Source organism: Tamandua tetradactyla, chromosome 3, assembly GCF_023851605.1.
Source record: "Tamandua tetradactyla isolate mTamTet1 chromosome 3, mTamTet1.pri, whole genome shotgun sequence".
In the NCBI taxonomy this organism is placed as follows: domain Eukaryota; kingdom Metazoa; phylum Chordata; class Mammalia; order Pilosa; family Myrmecophagidae; genus Tamandua; species Tamandua tetradactyla.
In genome coordinates, this window is record NC_135329.1 from 181382416 (window position 1) to 181401906 (window position 19491).

Below are 19491 nucleotides of genomic sequence, written 5' to 3' on the forward strand. Positions count from 1 at the left end.
AAGTTCAGATTACTTTTTTTATTTAAAAAGTTAAGTGAATTTCTGTCGCTGACAGTATAGCAGACCAGGTACTTGTACTAGCCTTCCTACAAAAAAAACAAGTAAAATGCTAGATTAAAGAAATAAGAGAAATAAGACAAATAAAAAATAAAAAATAAAACCCAAACAAATACTAATACATTCATGAGAAATGAAAAAGCCAGGAAAATGAGGGACAAAAACTAAATGAAGATGGTTCCCTAACAAGGTAAGTAAGCACTAAAGTCCAAAATAATGTAAACTTTATGAAGGTAGGAATTTTGGCATGTTGTATTCTCTCAAAACAGAGAACAATGCTTGATACATAGAAAAAACCTCAGGAAATAAGCATTAAATGAATAAAACTAAACGAAACTTGCTTTCTTCTTTGGGCACTTTCTAAACCTGACAAACTTGAGCTTCAATTTTCACAGCCTTTTGGGACTCACAAGATAGAAGACAAAGTTCCAGGGCCCATTAAAGTGGAAAAATCCAACAGGAGACCCATCACCCCATAAAACTAGTATCCAAAAGGAATATAATCTCAGTGAAAGGCTGAACTAGAAATAAAGCCACCCCACCATTTTTTTGGATACCAAAAAAGGATACAGAGAAAACTATGGTGTCTCAAACCTTAGTGATGAATAGAAAATGGGGGAATCTCCCCTAAGGGTTAGTAATTACAAACCAACCCTCAAGTCAGCTTAAAGTTAGTCAGGTTCACACTACCCTGGAGGGCAAAAACTTTTCAAGTTGAGAATTTAGTTTAAAATGGTTGCAGACTTTTAAGTGCAAACATTAAGTCGTCTCTGGGGGAATCCACTTTCTTCTCAGCTAACAAAATTGTGACAGAAACATATCCTTAAAGCTTTAACAATTAAAAAGCTTGAATAAAAAAAAAAATTCATAAAACACCGATAGAAAAAAGGCACCAAGAGTAAGGGCTAGCAAAAACAAGACACTGCTAATTTCAGATACTGGAACTATCAACATAGAATACAAAATGAGTATGTTTAAGATAGTCAAGAAATAAAGAATAATGTTTATTCATTAAAAATATGAAAAAATAGTAAGCTGATCTGAAGAACAATCAAACAGACATTCTGGAAATAAAAAATACAATCAAAATTAACATTCAATGTATAGCTAAAACATTCTTAATGTAAAATTCAATGTATAAATAAAAAAATAACAAAAATGAAAATTCAATGTGTAGATATAACAGTCTTTCCTTGAATAACTTAAGAATTTAAGGAAGTAAATTTAATAAATTATTTAAGGATTTAAGCAAATTTAAGGAAATAACTGAATACAGTACAAAGAGACAAAAAATATGAGAGAGATGGATGATAGAGGGAAACAGTATATAATATATCTAACTGGATTTTCAGAAGGAAAAACTTTGGGATAGGCGTTATAATTCATGATATCAAAATATACTATAATATCTGCTTCTGATCATGAATGAAAAACAAGGACCAGATTTACATTATTGCCTTAAACAGCTAAAGAACTAGACATAATATATGAAATAACATTTTCCAGACATTGACAACAGACATGTGGGACCATGAGATAAAGGAATTAAACAAGAGAAGTCCCATAGTTGCCTGGTTTACTATGAGAAGCATTTCTAGGTCACAGTGTAGGGAGAGGAAATAGAGAATCCAGAGGTCTCCCTGAGTGGAGGAGATGGAATTGAGATTTCAGGGAACTCCAGAGGATGAGAATAAGCAGGGCAGAGTACTGGGGAGGAGAGAGGCACACAGAGACAAGTTCGCAGATAGGAGAGCTCAGAAGATCTGCAGAGGGCTCCTCCTTCACCTGAGAACTGATCAGTGCATGTGTGTGTGGAAACTATGTGAGGCCAGGAAAGAACTGCCAGGAAGGAAAAGAGTAGGACAAATAATTCCTGCAGCTCAAACAGGGCCAGGATTAGTTTGTGTTTCCACCATCCAGAGTAGAAAAATCTGCAATACACAGGGCACTAGATAAAGTACTCAGAAGGGCTTACCTCGGCTGCGGGGAAAAATTAGCCCTAACTAAAGACTGCTGTGTCTGTCTCATGTACTTTGGAGCTCCTTGATTGGGAAAAAAAAAAAAATAAAAAAAAAAAATAAAGACTGCTGTGGCCCATTTAACGCTTAAAACAAGCCTATAAAGGTTCAAACAGTTTCTAGGTAACAACTGCATTCCTGAACAGAGTTCAGTTATATTCAAAGGAATACAAAAATATCCCAAACCTTAAAAACAGGTGACATTAAAAATATCTTACCTCTAATCAAATAATCTGCTTAAGGGAAGTTATGGTACTTAAAAACAAATACCCTTCCCCAAAATTCCTGTTTACTGCTTTGTGCAATAAAATGCAATACTAAACATTTGAATCAGTGGAAGTTAGAAGGAAGGAATAAATCAAGTACATTAAGCATTTAAGAGAATTTGGGTTTTGAATCTTTTCATGCTGTGTCTAAGAAAACCACTTTGGTTGTATAGCTCTACAAAATTTATGTTCCTAGAGCCTTTTTGGGCTTCTGTTGCAGGAATACATTTTAAATATGGATTTCAAAAAAAAAAATCTTACTTCTAATGAAAAATTATCAGGTGAGGAAAGAAACAGAAAAATGCATACAAAAATACACAAAAATAAATTCCAGACAGACCGTGGGTAAAACAATGTCTCTAGAAGATAATATAGGCGAACAACTTCATGACCCTGGGGTAGGTAATGACTTCTTGAACAGGACATAAATATGCCACCATAAAGGAAAAGACTGATATTGTACTTCATTAAAATGAAAAATTCTTTCTATCAAAAGACACCACTAGGGAATATGAAAGGCAAGCAGTTACTAGCTATAATTACTGTTACTTAATAATACATTCAAGATACCAACTTATTTCTATTACTGAGAAACACAGTAAAGCCTGAGAGATCTACCTTGATGTGTGTATCTATAACTATTTTAACTAATAAAGAAACAGCTATCAAAACAAGGCCAGACTTTTTTCTCAAAATTTCCTTAAGTATAATCCTGACTTAACAAAACAGCTCATGAAAAGATTCTCTGGAGAGGAACATGGCAGTGAGACCACTGTGCTATCAGATATTCTTCCAAGAGTTTCAATGAACTCACTGAAGAATTTTAAATGGCAAACCTTCTTTACAAACATTTAAATGGCAAAATTTTCTTTTGAGGAAATAATGGATAGGTTAGGTCCAATTATTTATAGCTCACCACCTTCTATGAAATTTAAGCACAAGCTTTAATAAATGACAGGTAGTTACAATGAGAAACTGGAATTAAGATGTTGTAGAGGTATTTTTAAACGCAGGACAGAAGTCCTGCATGAAGGTTGATTAACAAATACAGATGTGGAGAATCTCAGTTTCACCTAAGGTAAGAATAAACAGTACGTCATGGCTGCAGCATAATAAGGTCTCAATATGAATCTGTTGAATTAGTAAATGAAGTATATGAAGAGAAAAGAATATGGGGCAAAATATTAAAGCTATAAGTTGGAAAAAATAAGGATCATTACTTGTAAAGAGGAGAAAAACAGACTATTCTAAAAAGGAAGAGACAAAACAAGAAAGCAGAGCATGATGGTAACCAAAGAGAAAACAAATTAGCAAAAGTGGCCAAGAAAAGTAAAATGTTACAAAGATGAAGAAAAATGAAGAAGGTCACAGTCTGAAACAACAATAGAAGTATTCTGATAGCTTGGCAAGAACAGAAGGCAGAAATGGAGTATACATTACTCCCAGTCAACAGCAAAATATTCCCAATACTAATGTTAAGGTCACCTGGAGAATTAATTTAGGAATCGTAACTACCATTTATTAAGCATTTCCCATGTACCAGTAATTTGTTGAGCATTTACTTATGTTAGCTCATTTATAGCAATTGGTAAAATTTACCCAAAATATGCCACGTTAAGTTGATATGAATATCACCCTTAGGAGGCATGATTGATATTATTTGTAACTAAGAAAGCTCAAGATCAACTAACTGCTGTATTCTATCTATGCTAATGGTAAGGAAACAGTCTTGAATGACATTTATAAATGGAATCTTACAGGTAGAAAAAAATACAGTATTCTCCAATACTACTAGGAGACAGGGGAGTGAAGAGCATTTATATGGGACATAAGTCCATACAGTGGAAATGGATGGATCAGCCTATCATAGTTTAATGACACTGGCCATTAATAAGAGCTAACTAATACTTCTTGCTCTAATTCCATGCCCAAAAAAGTTTCTGATCATAATTTGGCTTCCCATGTGATATATATATACATTTTTTATTAGAGAAGTTTTAGGTTTACAAAAAAAAATCATACAGAAAATACAGAGTTCCCATATACTGTTCTATTATTAATACTTGGCATTAGTGTCGTATATTTGTTACAAGTGATGAAAGAATATTTTTATAAAGGTACTATTACCTACAATCCATGACTTACATTACAGTTCAGTGTTTGTGTTATATAGTCTTATGGGTTTCCCCATGTACTTTTGCTCAATGATCATTTGCCCTGCTTGATGAGTATATTTCTCACTATAAATAAGCACTTGGAAACATACAATAGTCTCTAATGAATCAATTCCCTAAGCACAATCACTTTTGGGTATGTTAACAAATCATTTTTAAGCCTAAAAATTAAAAAACCATACCCTGGAATGTACCTCCATACAAAGATACTATGAACTTGCAGGGGTCTGCCTAAGGCAGATAGCTGGTCTCCCCTCTACCTTGATGAACAACTATTCAAACCACAACAGTTTAAATAATTAGCTGAGTCTGTGAATCATTTTTGGGCCTAGACAGGGATCCATCTTTGTATTGTCACACTGCACCAAGTGAATGAATCCCTACAATGATAAGGCATCCCTTGAAAAAGAATTAGCCTTAATGCTATCAAGGGACTATGCATTAATATCTTACAGACTGCAGAAAGACACTTCCTTTCCAAAGGCATATTTGAGAAAAGACTGGGTAAGGCTGTAAGTACATCTAAACAAATTTTAGAATGGTTAAAAATAACCCCTAACGAGGTTATCTTCAAACACATATGTTAGGACATTAGAAACATTCAGAGCATTAAAATATTAAAGCCTGAAACACACTACCACACTGCCTCAAGAAGACATGTAAGATCTCAACAAACCAGTAACAAAAGATAGAATCAGTAATTAAAAACCTCCCTACAATAGTATGTTGAATGAAATCTCAGAAACAAAAAGACAAAGATTACCATGTCTTACTCATATGGACTAACTATAATATACAAATTCACAGAACTGAAGTTGAGAGCATGTATTATCAGGTTAGGGCCTAATGTAAAGGTTTCTAGACTGTAAGCTCTTACAGCAGTCACATCTATTCTGGAATTGTAACTTACTTCTATGGGAGATGCTAAACTATTTGGGTATAGCCTGGTCATTTCGTGAAACTTCGGGTATTTGTGTGACACCTGAGACTCAAGAGTTAGCGCACCGAAGCTACTAAAGTCAAAATTACCCTATACAGCAACTATTAAAAAAGCTGAAAAAGGGATCAGACTTATATTAAGAGACACAGGGATTAGACTTAGATTAGAGATATGAAGGAAGCTAATCTGGATAAGACTAAGGTAAACCAGAATACACGGTAAAGGATGATATGGTTATAGTTTAAAAGTTCAACTTGTGTGTGAGACCAAAGCAAGAGATGTTTATTTGGTGCAAAATTTATATTTTTGGTAGCACATTATCTAATTTAACTTGTATGGACAGTTTATTTGAACACCGTTAATTACATGGAATCATGAATAGGGAACGAAATCTTGTTGGTTTACACAGGTTAGTGTGATGCCTCAATATATCCCAGAGTAATTTGGACAGAGAATAAAAAGTATTTGCAAAGTCCCCATGGGGTACTGGGGAGAAAGGAGGAATTGCTCAACTTCCTCACCTGGGAAATTCCTGATATTCTAGAAAGCATTGGGGACAACCAATTTAATAGTACAAACCTTCAATCTTGGGATTCCCCTATCAAACTTATTCCTGCAAAGGAGAAGCTAAGCCTACTTAAAATTATGCCTAAGAATCACCCCCAGAGAAACTCTTTTGTTGCTCACATGTGGTGTCTCTCTCTAAGCCAACTCAGCAGGTGAAATCATTGCCCTTCCTCCTATGTGGGACATGATTCCCAGGGGTGTAAATTTCTCTGGCAACGTGGGATATAACTCCTGGGGATGAGCTGGGACCTGGTATCATGGGATTGAGTAAGTCTTCTTGAACAAAAGGAGGAAAAGAGAATGAGACAAAATAAAGTCTCAGTGGCTGAGAGACACCAAATAGAATTGAGAGGCTATTCTGGATGTTATTTTTATGCATTATATAGATATCCTTTTTGGTTTAGTGTATTAGAATAGCTAGAAGGAAATACCTGAAATTGCTAAGTTTTTCAGTATCTCTGATTCTTGAAAATGACTGTATAACTATATAGCTTTCACAATGTGACTGTGTGATTGTGACAACCTTGTGGCTGATGCTCCATTTATCCAGGGTATAGACAGATGAGTAAAAAATTAAGGACAAAAATAAATAAGTAATAGGGGAGGGAGATAAGGGGTAAAAAAAATTAGGTAGACTGCAATACTAGTGGTCAATGAGAGGGAGGGTTAAGGGGTATAGGATATATGGGGGTTTCCTTTTTTCTTTTTATTTATTTTCTGGAGTGATGCAAACGTCATAAAAATGATCATGGTGATGAATATACAATTATATGATAACACTGTGAGCCACAGATTGTATACTTTGGATGGACTGTATGGCATGTGAAGATATCTCAATAAGAATATGAGAACATAAAACAAAAAACCTCCTGTGGTAGTTAGATTCAGTTGTCAACTTGGCCAGGTGAAGGTACGTAGATCTGTTGCTGTGGACATGAGCCAGTGGTATGTGAACCTCATCTGTTGCTGATTACATCTGCAGTCAGCTAGGAGGTGTGCCTGCTGCAATGAATGATGTTTGACTTAACTGGCTGGTGCTTAAATGAGAGAGCACAACGTAGCACAGCCCAAGCAGCTCGGCATAACTCATTCAGCACTCACAGCTCAACCCAGGCCTTTGGAGATGCAGAAAGGAATCACCCTGGGGAGAGTTGTTGGAACCCAGAGACCTGGAGAGAAGTCCTGCAGAGATCGTCCTGTGCCTTTCCATGTAAGAAAGAACTTCAGATGAAAGTTGGCTGCCTTTCCTCTGAAGAACTAATGAAATAAATCCCCTTTTATTAAAAGCCAATCCATCTCTGGTGTGTTGCATTCTGGCAGCTAGCAAACTAGAACACCTTCCTGGGTCCTGAAAACCCCAGGACCAGACGGCTTCAATGGTGAATTTTACCAAACATTCCAAGAAGAATTAACAACAGCAATCCTGCTCAAACTCTTCCAAATAATAGAACATGAGGGAACATTTCTTAACTTATTCCAGGAGGCCAACATCACAGTAATACCAAAACGAAATAAAGATAACACAAGAAAAGAAAACTATAAAACAATATCTCTTATGAAACAAAGATGCAAAAATCCTTAACAAATACTAAGAAACTGAATCCAGCAGCACATTAAAGAATTATACACCATGACCAAATGATATTTATCACAGATATACAAGGGTGGTTCAACACAAGAAAATCAATTAATGTAATATACCACATTAACAGAATGAAGTAAAAAAAACACATGGTCATCTCAGTTGATGCAAAAATGCATGTAACGAAATCCAGCATCCGTTTTTTAATAAAAACACTTCAAAAACATGGAATAGAAGGAGGTTCCACAACATGATAAAGGGCATACATAAAAATTCCACAGCTAACATCACACTCAATGGAGAAGGACTGCAAGCTTGGCTCCTGCCAAGACGAGGAACAAGAAAAGAATGCCCATTGTCACACTGTAGTTCAGCTTTGTACCAGAAGTTCTAGCCAGGGCAACTAAGCAAGAAAAAAGAAACAGAAGGCTTCCAAATTGGAAAGGAAAAAGTAAGACTTTCACTATTTGCAGATAAAATGATCCTATCTATAAAAAATTCAGAAAAATCAACAACAAAGCTCCTGGGCCTAATAAACAAATTCAGTAAACAGCAGGGCACAAAGTCAACACTTCAAAACACTGTTAAAAGAAATCAAAGAAAACTTAAAATAAGGGAAGGACATTCCACAATCATGGTTTAGAAGACTACATATTGTTAAGATATCAGTTCTACTCAAAGTAATTTACAGATTCAATATAATCTTGATTAAAATTCCAACAGACTTCTTAGCAAAAATGGAGAAGCCCACCATCAAATTTATACAAAAGAATAAGGGACCCTAAATGGCCAAAATCATTTTGAAAAAGAAGTACAAAGTTTTGAGGGCTCACATTTACTAATCTTAAGACTTATCAGAAAGCTACAATAACCAAAATAGCATGGTGCTGGCACAAGGACAGACATAAAGACCAATGAAATCAAATTGAGGGTTCAGAAATAAACCCTCCTATCTATAACCTACTGATTTTTTACTAGGGTGCCAAGTCCACTCAATGGGGAAAGAACAGATCTCTTTAACAAACGGTGCTGGGAAAATTGGATATCCATATGCAAAAGAATGTGTGACTCTTACCTCAAATTATATACAAAAATGAACGCAAAATGGATTGAAGAACAAAATAAAAGAACCAGAACTAGAAAACTCTTGGAAAAAAGCATAGGGAAGCACTGTTTGGACCTTGCATTAGGCAATGGTTTCTTTCTTAGACTCTGTACTAAAAGCATGAGCAACCAAAGAAAAAAATAGATAAATGGGTTTCATCAACATTTAGAACTTCTGTATATTCTATAATACACAAAACTTTACCATGGAAGTAAAAAAATAACCTACTAAATGGGGGGAAATATTTGGAAATCACATATCTGATAAGGGTTTAATATCCAGACTAAATAAAGAAATCCTATAACTCAACAACAAAAAGACAAACAACCCTATTTAAAAATGGGCAAAAGACTTGAGTAGACATTTGTACAAAGAAGATATACAAATAGCTAATAAGCACATGAAAAGATACTTAAAATTATTAGCCATTAGGGAAATGCAAATTAAAACTATAATTAGATACCATTTCTCATCTACTAGAATGGCTACCATAAAAAAAAAAAGCAGAAAATCAGTGTTGGAAAAAATGTGGAGAAACAGAATACTCATTTATTGTTGGTGGGGATGTAAAAGGGTGTAGCTACTATGGAGAATAGTTTAGCAGTTCCTCAGAAAGTTAAGTATGGAATTACCTTATGACCTTGCTATCCCTTTTCTAGGTTTATAGCTAAAAGAATGGGAAGCAGGGGCTGAAACAGATATTTACACAGTGATATTCACAGCGGCATTTTTAACAATGGCCAAAAGACGGAAGCAGCCCACGTGTCCCTCGATCAATAAAATGTGGTATATACACACATTGGAATATTCAGTTGTAAAAAGGAACAAAGTTCTGATACTTGAGACCACATGGATAAACTCTGAAGACATTATGTTAAGTGAAATAAGCCAGACACAGAAGGACAAATAGTGTATGATCTCACTGATATGAGATAATTAGCATAAGAATATCCATAAAATCATAAACTAGAATACAGGTTACCAGGAACCAGCATGAGGAGTTAATGCTTAATTGGCATCGAGTTTATGTTGAGGGAATTGAAAAATTTTGAAAATGGATGGTGATGATAGCAGCACAACATTGTGAGTGATTAACACCACCAAATTATATATTTGAATGTGGTTAAAAGGAGAAATTTTAGGTTGTATATAGACACTAGAATAACACAAAAATATGACTGTACAGTACAGTAAACCCTAATGTAAACTATGGACTATAGTTACTATTTCAATTATAATATTCTTTCACTTGTAGTCAACATAACACATTAATGTAGTGTTAATAGTGAAAACTTTGGCTGGGGGAGCTGATATATGGGAACTCGGTACTTTCTGCATGATTTTTCTGTAAACCTACAGTTTCTCTAACACAAAGAAATTTAAAAAAAAACTTTTAAAAGTAGCTCACTTCAACAATAAAGTACATTTCTTCCCAAGTGGAAATTATTTTATCTCCATTGCAATAAAACTACATCCAAGAAAATAAATAATATTTGCACATATAGGGAAAAATCAATCTGCTAGAGTGGTAATTTAAAAATTAAAATGAAAGAAAGACTTACGTGTTTCTTTCATATCTGAGGGTTTCTCGGATGGACCATGCAACCTGGTATGGTGAGGCCTGCTCTGAGTCTTCCAATTCCTCTCCGCTCTCTTCAGACCAGTCCAACCCTAAGACAGACAAGGAGATACTGGAAGTGTAGATGAAAAGCTACTGAAACACATAACCTAACACCTACCGCAAGGGCTACAATAGTGCAAATAAATGCTTCCAGAGGAATTTCTTTCCTGTTGTTACATAGATACTTAGTAATGAATATGTGGCATACACTCAGGTTTTAAAAAGATAACACTATAACAAAAAGGTTATATTCCAGAGGTGAACTTCTTTTGTAAGATATTTCATTAATGGGGTAGAAACAACATGCAAAAATATAAGCCCAGAATAAGAACGAGGGCTTTTAATCCTGTATAGCTTAATGCCATACCTGGACACATCCCAGAGTATATTAAACAGATAATCAAAAAGTATTGGCAAAGTCCCTTGAGGGAAGGGAGAAAACATATGGAACTATTACACTTCACCACTGGGGAAAGCCTGGATACTGTGTCAAATATTAGGGATACCCAAATCAATAGGCCAGGCCCTTGATCTTGAGGCTTGCTCTTGTGAAGCTTATGTACGCAGCAGCTTACATACATAAGCTACATACATAAGCCTACCTTGTGCATAAGAGTCACCACCAGAGTACCTCTTTCATTGCTCAGATATGGCCTCTCTCTCTCTAAGCCCAACTCTGCAAGTAAAACCATTACCCTCCCACCTACATGGGATATGACATCCAGGGGTGAAAGTCTCTCTGGAAGTGCAGGAGATGATTCCCAGGGATGAGCCTGGCCCTTGTACCATGGGATCAACTATACCAACCTGATCAAAGGAGGAAAAGAAGCATAACAAATAAGGTATCAGTGGCTGACAGAGTTCAAACAGAGTCAAGAGGCTACTCTGGAGGCCACTTTTACACAAGCTTCAGTTAGATATTGTTACCTATCACAACTTGCCAAACCCTAACCAAAACCATTCCTACCAATCCTAAAGAATACCTAGGACATTATTTACGATTCCACAAAGGATCCATGCACTAGCATAACTTCTCAGAAATCTACAACCTCCAGATGGGCCCCTGGACCACATGGGTCCTGAAATGCAGGGGGGGCACTCTCTCCAGAACATCAGCTAGATCCATCCCCCTATTTCAAATTGTTGACAACCCCTTCCAACATGAAGGGTTTGGAATGGGCATAGCCCAAATGCCCCTAAAGAGTGAGGGAGAGAGAAAAAATGATGGTGGAGTTACACAGAGAAGGTAGGAGTTAACAAATGAGTATGAGTGCTGAATCATTATATTAATATTTCTTTTAATCTCTACTACCTTGGACCTGCTATAAGTAAAAACCTAAGGTTGTGGAATTGTAACCCATACCAAACCCTGAAATCTGTTCTACAATTAATTGTTGCGATGTACTTTGAAATTTGTTGCTTTTTTGTATATGTTATTTTTCACAAAAAAGAAAAAAAGGAGAATGAGGAGTATAACACGGAAGTCAGGATTTAACAAATGAGTATGACTGCTGAATCATTTCATTGATATTTCTATTGGTCTCCAGTGTCTTGGAGCAGCTAGAAGAAAAAACAAAAAATCATGGAACTGTAACCCATACCAAACATTAAAATCTGTCCTATAACTACTTGTTATACAATTTCCAATGTGCTTGGAAATTGCTTTTTTGTATATATGTTGTATTTCACAATTTTAAAAAGGTTAAAAATTTATACAGAGAGAACTCAGGTTCAAAAAGAGGGTAATATTTAAGCAACAAAACAACACATGCTAAAATGATGTCAGAGGAACATAAGACAAATTCAAGTGGATGAGAAAAGAGGCCCAACTTATGTTCAGGGAAGAAAAAAACTGAGAGGCTCTGATCAAGTCACTCTGTACTTCAATACAGAGAGGGCTCCAAGACTCCAGAATACCCCATCCCCCTTTCCCAACAATTGTGGAGGAAAAGGGTCCAACTGCCAGGCAGAATACATCCCCTGGCTCCTGCCCTCTATGGGAAGAGGGAAGAATGGGTTGTGAATGTGTTATTACTAATGCAGTTTGGGTCTGCAATTTCTTTCAATTATTTTAAATAATAGCTGCTACATTGTATGCTCCATCTGGTGAAACAAGTTTAGAGGGAAAAGTAGAGCAATATAGGATTAATCAATTAATCACTGATTTTGTTACATTTTATATTAATTGATATTTTGCTCATGGTTATTAGTTATATTATGGAATATAATGATGCATTAGTGATTATTCATTAAATATTAAATTTTTAATGATTGAATAATTTTTTGTTGCCCAAATGAAAGTTTTACCCTTTTAAAAGTTTCATATCTTGACTAGATCTTGATAAATATCAAAGTATAATAGTACATGAGAACGATATACATTTAAAATACCCATACTTTGGTGAAACTAATTTATCGTTTGCCTTGATAATTAGAATTTTACTTATGACTTACTTGTTGAGAATCTCAAAAATCAAAAGGACCTCTCAGAGCTCTATCATAGTTTAAATGAGTTTATATGTGCCAAACGGGGAAATTAAGAAAAGGTTTATTGAAATGCAAGTTATAAATGCTTAAAATTAGATAACACATTGCCAATGGCATAAAGAAACCTCACACTAGTTTCAAAATAATAATCTAAAATATGAGGTCACCTTAAGAAGGAAGTCATTTTCTCCCAACTAAAGTATATTAGCTATTTGTCAAAAAAAAAAAAAAATTTAAGTGATCACAGTCGCTCAACCTCAGTATGCTAAAAATAAGGTCCTTCAAACATAAAAGTGACATTTCCGGTATCTTTTAAAAATTGAACATGAGTTCTCTATTCTTTCTACAGAAGTAAGATAATTTCTACTATGACATCTATACCTTTTTTAAAAAAAAAATCAAGATCTTGAAGTAATGAAACATTGGAAGTGTTTCTCCTGTGGTGAAATTAACTGTCCAATAAAACAAACTTTTGATGTCAGCTTTATTATCAGTACTTTTAATGTAACTAACAAAAAACCAACTTAGGGCTGTAAAAGTTAACTGCAAGCTGAATTGTGTTTTAGGTACTCTTTCTGACACAAATGCATACTATTCTTAATTACAATAATTGCATTACAATTTCTGATTCCTCCAAAATAAACTTTGTTTTGAAAATCTGGGCCCCTAATATGATTTAATTTTAAAGAATGACAATACTTTTTGTTAGCTTTTCCCTATTCAGAAATAATAGAAGAAAATCAGTTTAAAACTGAAAATGAACTGTCTGCTACATTCAGCTATCCTCTGACCACCAAACATTATAAAAATTCAGTTTCAAAAGCTAAATAATATCAGCATCCAGAAATAAATAGAAGTATAAATAAAAATTTAGTAGCTCATATAGATAACAAATTAGTAGAGGAAAGGATGGGATTAATCAAAACATAGTTTTGGAACAAGAGCAAAGAATCATTTGGGAAAAATATAAAGTTAGAGCTTTGGCTAAAAAAAAACCTTAAATGAATTCTTAAGAGGTCATTAAAATTTTAAAGGACTAGAAGAAAATATAGGTGAGAAGAATTGGGTAGAGGAGTCCCATACAAGGGGAAAAAATGATTCAAAAAGGAATAAATCATAAAGAAAGAGAATACATAAAATTTTAAACTCCTAAATTCCAAAATCATTATTAAAGAGATTTAAAATAAAAAATTGGAGGGGATAGGCACTTGCAACAAACATGTTAAATATGTATAAAAGATTTTACCAGTAAAACTTCAACAAAAATGGATAAAGTAAATGAAAAGGCAAAATAAATAAGAAAAATATCCCAAAAGTATATGAACAAATGTTCAACTACATTATTAATACAAAATAATGGTTTTTAAAGTATATTCTGTAGATTCCAAGGAATCCCTGAGACTCTTTCAGGTGGCTGTTAAGTTCAACACTATTTTTCAAAATAATATTAGGATGTTAATTGCCTTTTTCACATGTTGATATTTGTGCTGATGGTCTAAAAACAATAGTGGATAAAACTACTGGTATCAGCATGAATCAAGGCAGTGGCATCAAACTATACTAGTAACCACTGCATTTATTCTTCACTGCCACAATTCTCAGTTTTGAGGAAAAAAATGAAGGAAGTTTTATTTAAGAATGTCCTTGAAAAAGCAGTTGTTTATTAAAGATCATCTGTTTTACTAAATCTGGGCTCCTGAGTACGTTTTTCTCATATTCTTTGTGACTAAATGTAAAATTACCTAAAACACTTGCACAATTATTTTCAACTACAAGTTAAAGTAGCTGCTGTTTTTCATTCAACACCATTTTACTTGAGTAACTGACAAACTATGGTTATTAAGACTTAGATATTTGGCAGTCATTTTCTCTAAAATGGTTTTTCACTTCAAGAAAAACCACTGACAGTATTTGATGTTGCCAGTGATAAAATTCAAACTTCCACTTGAAAGTTCAATTTTTGGAAAACCTGCAAAAGCCTAAGAAATCTCCAACAGTAGGGCTGCTCTGACAAGATTGGATAATATTAACAGGTATGATTTTTGTTGATTGTGAATATTAATTCATAAATGTGAGTATTAATGAAATGTGTCAATATTTGGAACATCTATATAACTCAGTGACTCAATACTTTTTAAATGACCAACATGTGATGATACAGAATCATGGATGGGTAAAATATCCATTGAAAGCACAAGGTAGACCAATTGATTTTAATGTAAAAGAATATGAAATGTTCATTGATTTGGTTTCAGATTCTTCATTCCAACTAATTTTTGAGGAACAACCATTTATTGAGTTTTAGTATAGAATCAAAGAATGTCCATAATTATTTGAATGAAAGACTCCTCCCTTTTCTAATTATATATGTATGAACCCATATCTTAATTACTTCAACCCAAGAACGTCCATAATTATTTGAATGAAAGACTCCTCCCTTTTCCAACTATATATGTATGAACCCATATCTTAATTACTTCAACCCAAACTTCATACCACAACTTAACACATATTACAACAGACTGAATGCAGAAGCAGAATCCAGCTATTTTCTAGCAATCCCAGATATAAGATTTGCAAAAGAAAACATAAAACAATGCCACTCTTCTCACTATATATGCTTTTGTTTTGGAAACACAGTTATCTTATAAAAAAGAACATAATAGCATGTGGTGACTTTATTGTTATTTTAAAGTGAATTAATATTTTTAAAATTTCTTGGTTTTATGCAGTTTTGATAGTTAATCAAATGGTATTTAAGATAGTGTTTAATGTTTAGAATTTAAGAAACTCTGATATCTGTATCTACAGATTGTTTTCCTCCTTTGCTTTAATTTTAAATTGGTTTATGAAACACAATGTACAAACAGGTTTTATGATGATTACTTAGATTTTTTTTTAAATATGCCCTATGGATAAGCTAACTAACATATCCATTTTAGGTGGTTAAGATTTTCATACGTTAATTGTAAAAACATTTGTATCTTCATATTTTCCTGAAATCAGGAAAATATTTAGTAACATAGGTCATTACTGCAGCAATGCAGATATTTGTAAGAACTATCTACTTGCTATTTTGAGAAAATTCAATTTTGACAGCTGATCAAATGATATCTAAAAGTTTAATATTTAGAATTTAAGAACTTTGCTATCTGAATTTGTAAATTTTTCCCTTGTCTTAATTTTAAATTGGTTTATGAAACTTACTGAGCAAACACAGTCTTTACAATGATTATATGGATACTTTATTCAAATATGCCTATGGTTAAGCTAAGATATCCAATTTTGGTGGTTCTAAGTGTATTGCTTGTCTTCTTAAATAAAAAATACAGTTTAAAAAATACTGACAAATGTTCATTACCTTTCTTGTTTGTTAGCTTTTTGTTTTTTGAAAGTGACTAAAGTTAATCAAATATCAAAAAAATTTTTCTTGGTTTCAATTTCTAATCTAGAAAATATCAATAGATGTAACTCACATACCCAAAAGCTCTATGACATTCTCAGTAATTTTTAAGAGTCTAAAGGGATTTTGAGATAAAAAATGTGAGAAACAGTGATACACAAACTAAAGCAAAGTTTTTGCAAAGGCAAAAAAATAACAATATCCAGGGCTTCTAATGAGGTAGAGATATTGCCATATTTATACACTGCTGTAAGAAGGGCATAATGACACAGTAATTCTGAAGAAAAATTTGGCAACACATATTATTGAAAACTTAAAAAAAAAGATGCTACAGCTTAAAAAATTGCCAATTCTACTTTTAGGAATTTAGTTGAAGAAAGAAATTAAAGATGGAACTAAAGACAGTAGTTCTTCTGCTGCAAAACTGTACATCTACAACAGTTTACATTGATATAAACTGGAAATGACTTAACTTGGAGTTAGAATTCAACCATGCAAATTTTGTTGTATATGAAAAATTACTAACTTGAAAACACATTATGAAAAATTTTAAAACATGTTACAAAACAATATGCACAGTAGGAACCCAATCTTATATATCTGCAAGAAAGTTACAAATGTTTAATAACAGGTGAAAAAATACAAAAGTAAATGAGAACAACCACTACTCCCAAATCTGTAAAAACACATCCTGTCCAACTCTAAATTCTCTACCCTAGGCAGTATTAACAGGCTGGTAGTGTATATCCTTTACACTTTTACCCATCTATATATATATTTTTGAAAGTTTTTGCTTCTTTTTTCAACAATGAGATAAACAATACCTCTTGATTTTTTTCTACTTACTAATAAAATACAGGGAGCTCCACGTCACTAGACAGAGATTTCATCCATTCTTTTAAAAAACTGTATAGTATTTCATAAAACATACATGTACCTAATTTATTCAAGGTTTCTTATTAGGTAGTCAGATGTTTGCAGATTTTTAACATTACAAGCAATGATGCAATAAACATCCTGCATACCTATCCTTACATTCTGATATATTTTTATTCATGAGATAAAGTATCAAAGGCAAGTTTCCTGGAGGTACATATATTTTTAATTAATAAATACTGCCAGATTACTCACCAGCAATGCATGAGATCCCATATTCTCAACAACACTGGATATAATTTTTGGCAATATTATGGTAATTGATTTTTATTTTAATTTGCATTTCCCTGCCTGCTATGGAGATTGAGATTTACATTTGTTTATTGCCTATGCATATTTCTTCTTCCTCTATTCATATCACTTGTCCATTTTTCTATTGCTATAATATGTCATGCAAATATTTTTTCCTAAAGTTAGCTCATGCCACATTCAAGAATAAATTCCAAATGAGTTAAAGACTTAAATAATCAAAACCAACACAAGACAAAATAACAAGCAATTAAGGGAAATATAGAACATACGTATAAACTTAGGATAAAGGAGCTTCTTTTCAAGAAAGACAGAAAACTCAGAAGTGATAAGGGAAAGACAGACATTTGACTACATGAAAATTAAAAAGTTTTATCTGTATTTTCTCACTTTATAATCATGTACAGATACTGCTTTGAGAATTAAAAAAATGAAGTTGCTTTTTTTTTATAATTGTCAGCAGACATTAACAATGCTATCATATTCCAAAGTCCTAAGATAAACCATTAAGAGAAGTTCATTAGACACACAGAAATTGAGCTCAGAGAGGCATACAATCAAACCAAGTGTCTTTTTTTTTTTACATGGGCAGGCACCAGGAATCAAACCTGGATCTCCAGCATGGCAGGTGAGAATTTGGCCTGCTGAGCCACCATCGCATTGCCCACAAGTGCCTTTTAATATTGTCATTATTAACAAGAGACATACGGATTGTATGTGTGTGAATATTTGTCAATAAAAATATTTTAAAAACACCAACAAGAGAAGCTGTGACTAGGATTCTAAATTCCCACCTCCTATTTCTATATCCTATTCACCAAGTCTTATCCCCTCCAGGAACACAGTTACTTTAAGATGGTCTACTCAACAATAGAATTTTTACTTGTACAATTCTGTACAAGTGTTCTTCTATCCTGATCACATATGTGGTAGTTAGGAAAGTAAAGCCTCACACAACAGGGCATATCTTAATATATTATACATAGATGATAAGGCAAAATAGACAACTTACCTAAATGGGGAAACAGATCAGTGTCCAGCTGATGTTTTTGGGTGCACAGTTTCACCAGTCTCTGCAGTCGGCTTATACAAGAGAAGTGTGGAGAGAAGGTTGTAGCTTTCATAAGGACCCGGTTGGTCCTGGGTGGGTCCACAACAGGAGCCCTACTGGATGGCAGGAGGGGCAGAGGCCTCTTGTGAGACAACTGCCTTGCTTGTGCTATGGTGTGTGTGGTGGGTGCCACTCCCTGCATTGGTAGGCTGGTGTTCTGAGGTTGAGGTGACTTGCAGACTAAACCCTGCGGTGGCGCTGGAGGTTTTAAAGAAGTGGATAAAGGTGGCAGGTGGGAGTGCTGCTGCGGAGGCTGCTGCTGTGAAGGTGCAGGAGGGGGACTAAAGTGCTCTTGTCGAACTTTTAAAATCTCTGTCTCTCTCTGGCGCTGCCGATTTTGGGCCAACTTACTCTGCAACTTCTTTCTCACGGTTGCCCCTTTCTTCAGGTCTTCATCTTCCTCGTTGAAAGCAAATGGGTCTTCCAACTCAGTTTCCAGGTAGTGGAGAGGGACCCTTGCCCCTGGCGGAGAGAGGGACATTCCATCCAGTCCATTGGGCATCTTCAAGGCCAGCGTAGGCACCGTCAGGCTAAAGGCCATGGTATCCATCTGGTGCCTGACCTTTACCTCATCTATAGGATCATTCTTTTTCTTCCTCTCTTTTTTCGGGATAAAGCCAAGTACCTGCAAGTGGCTGTTGCAGTACCTTTAAAAACACACACAAACAGAAAATGTTCATGATAAGAAAAGGAGAATACAAAAGTATACATAAAATGCAAAATTCTAATATGTTAAAAAAATGTATGACTATAGTAACTTTGCATTCATGGATTTGATATATACAAATTCCACTAGTGTTGAGCAATTCTCAAAGTTTGTGCAATTTTGTCAAGGCAAATACATGAATTGTACATGTACAGAGGCTGGTCATTCAGTCAGCAAGTGGCCCTAGATAATTGCCCATCTTACTTGAGACACTATTGCTTCTTGCAAGGCTTTGTTATTCTCTATTCATAGCATACAAAGAAACTCAT

The 19491-nt window shown here is 34.3% G+C and overlaps 1 protein-coding gene across 4 annotated transcripts in view; it reads right to left on the minus strand.

Annotated features, from left to right (window-relative positions):
- The window catches only part of INO80D (INO80 complex subunit D), a 106447-nt gene that overhangs the window by 62128 nt on the left and 24828 nt on the right, over positions 1–19491 (minus strand). For all 4 annotated transcript variants that reach the window (XM_077154822.1, XM_077154819.1, XM_077154820.1 and 1 more), the window contains exons 4-5: positions 18418–19163; positions 10272–10380 (exon numbers count right to left, since the gene is read on the minus strand). In XM_077154822.1, coding sequence (XP_077010937.1) covers positions 10272–10380; positions 18418–19163 — 855 coding nt within the window. The remainder of the gene's footprint in view (positions 1–10271; positions 10381–18417; positions 19164–19491) is intronic.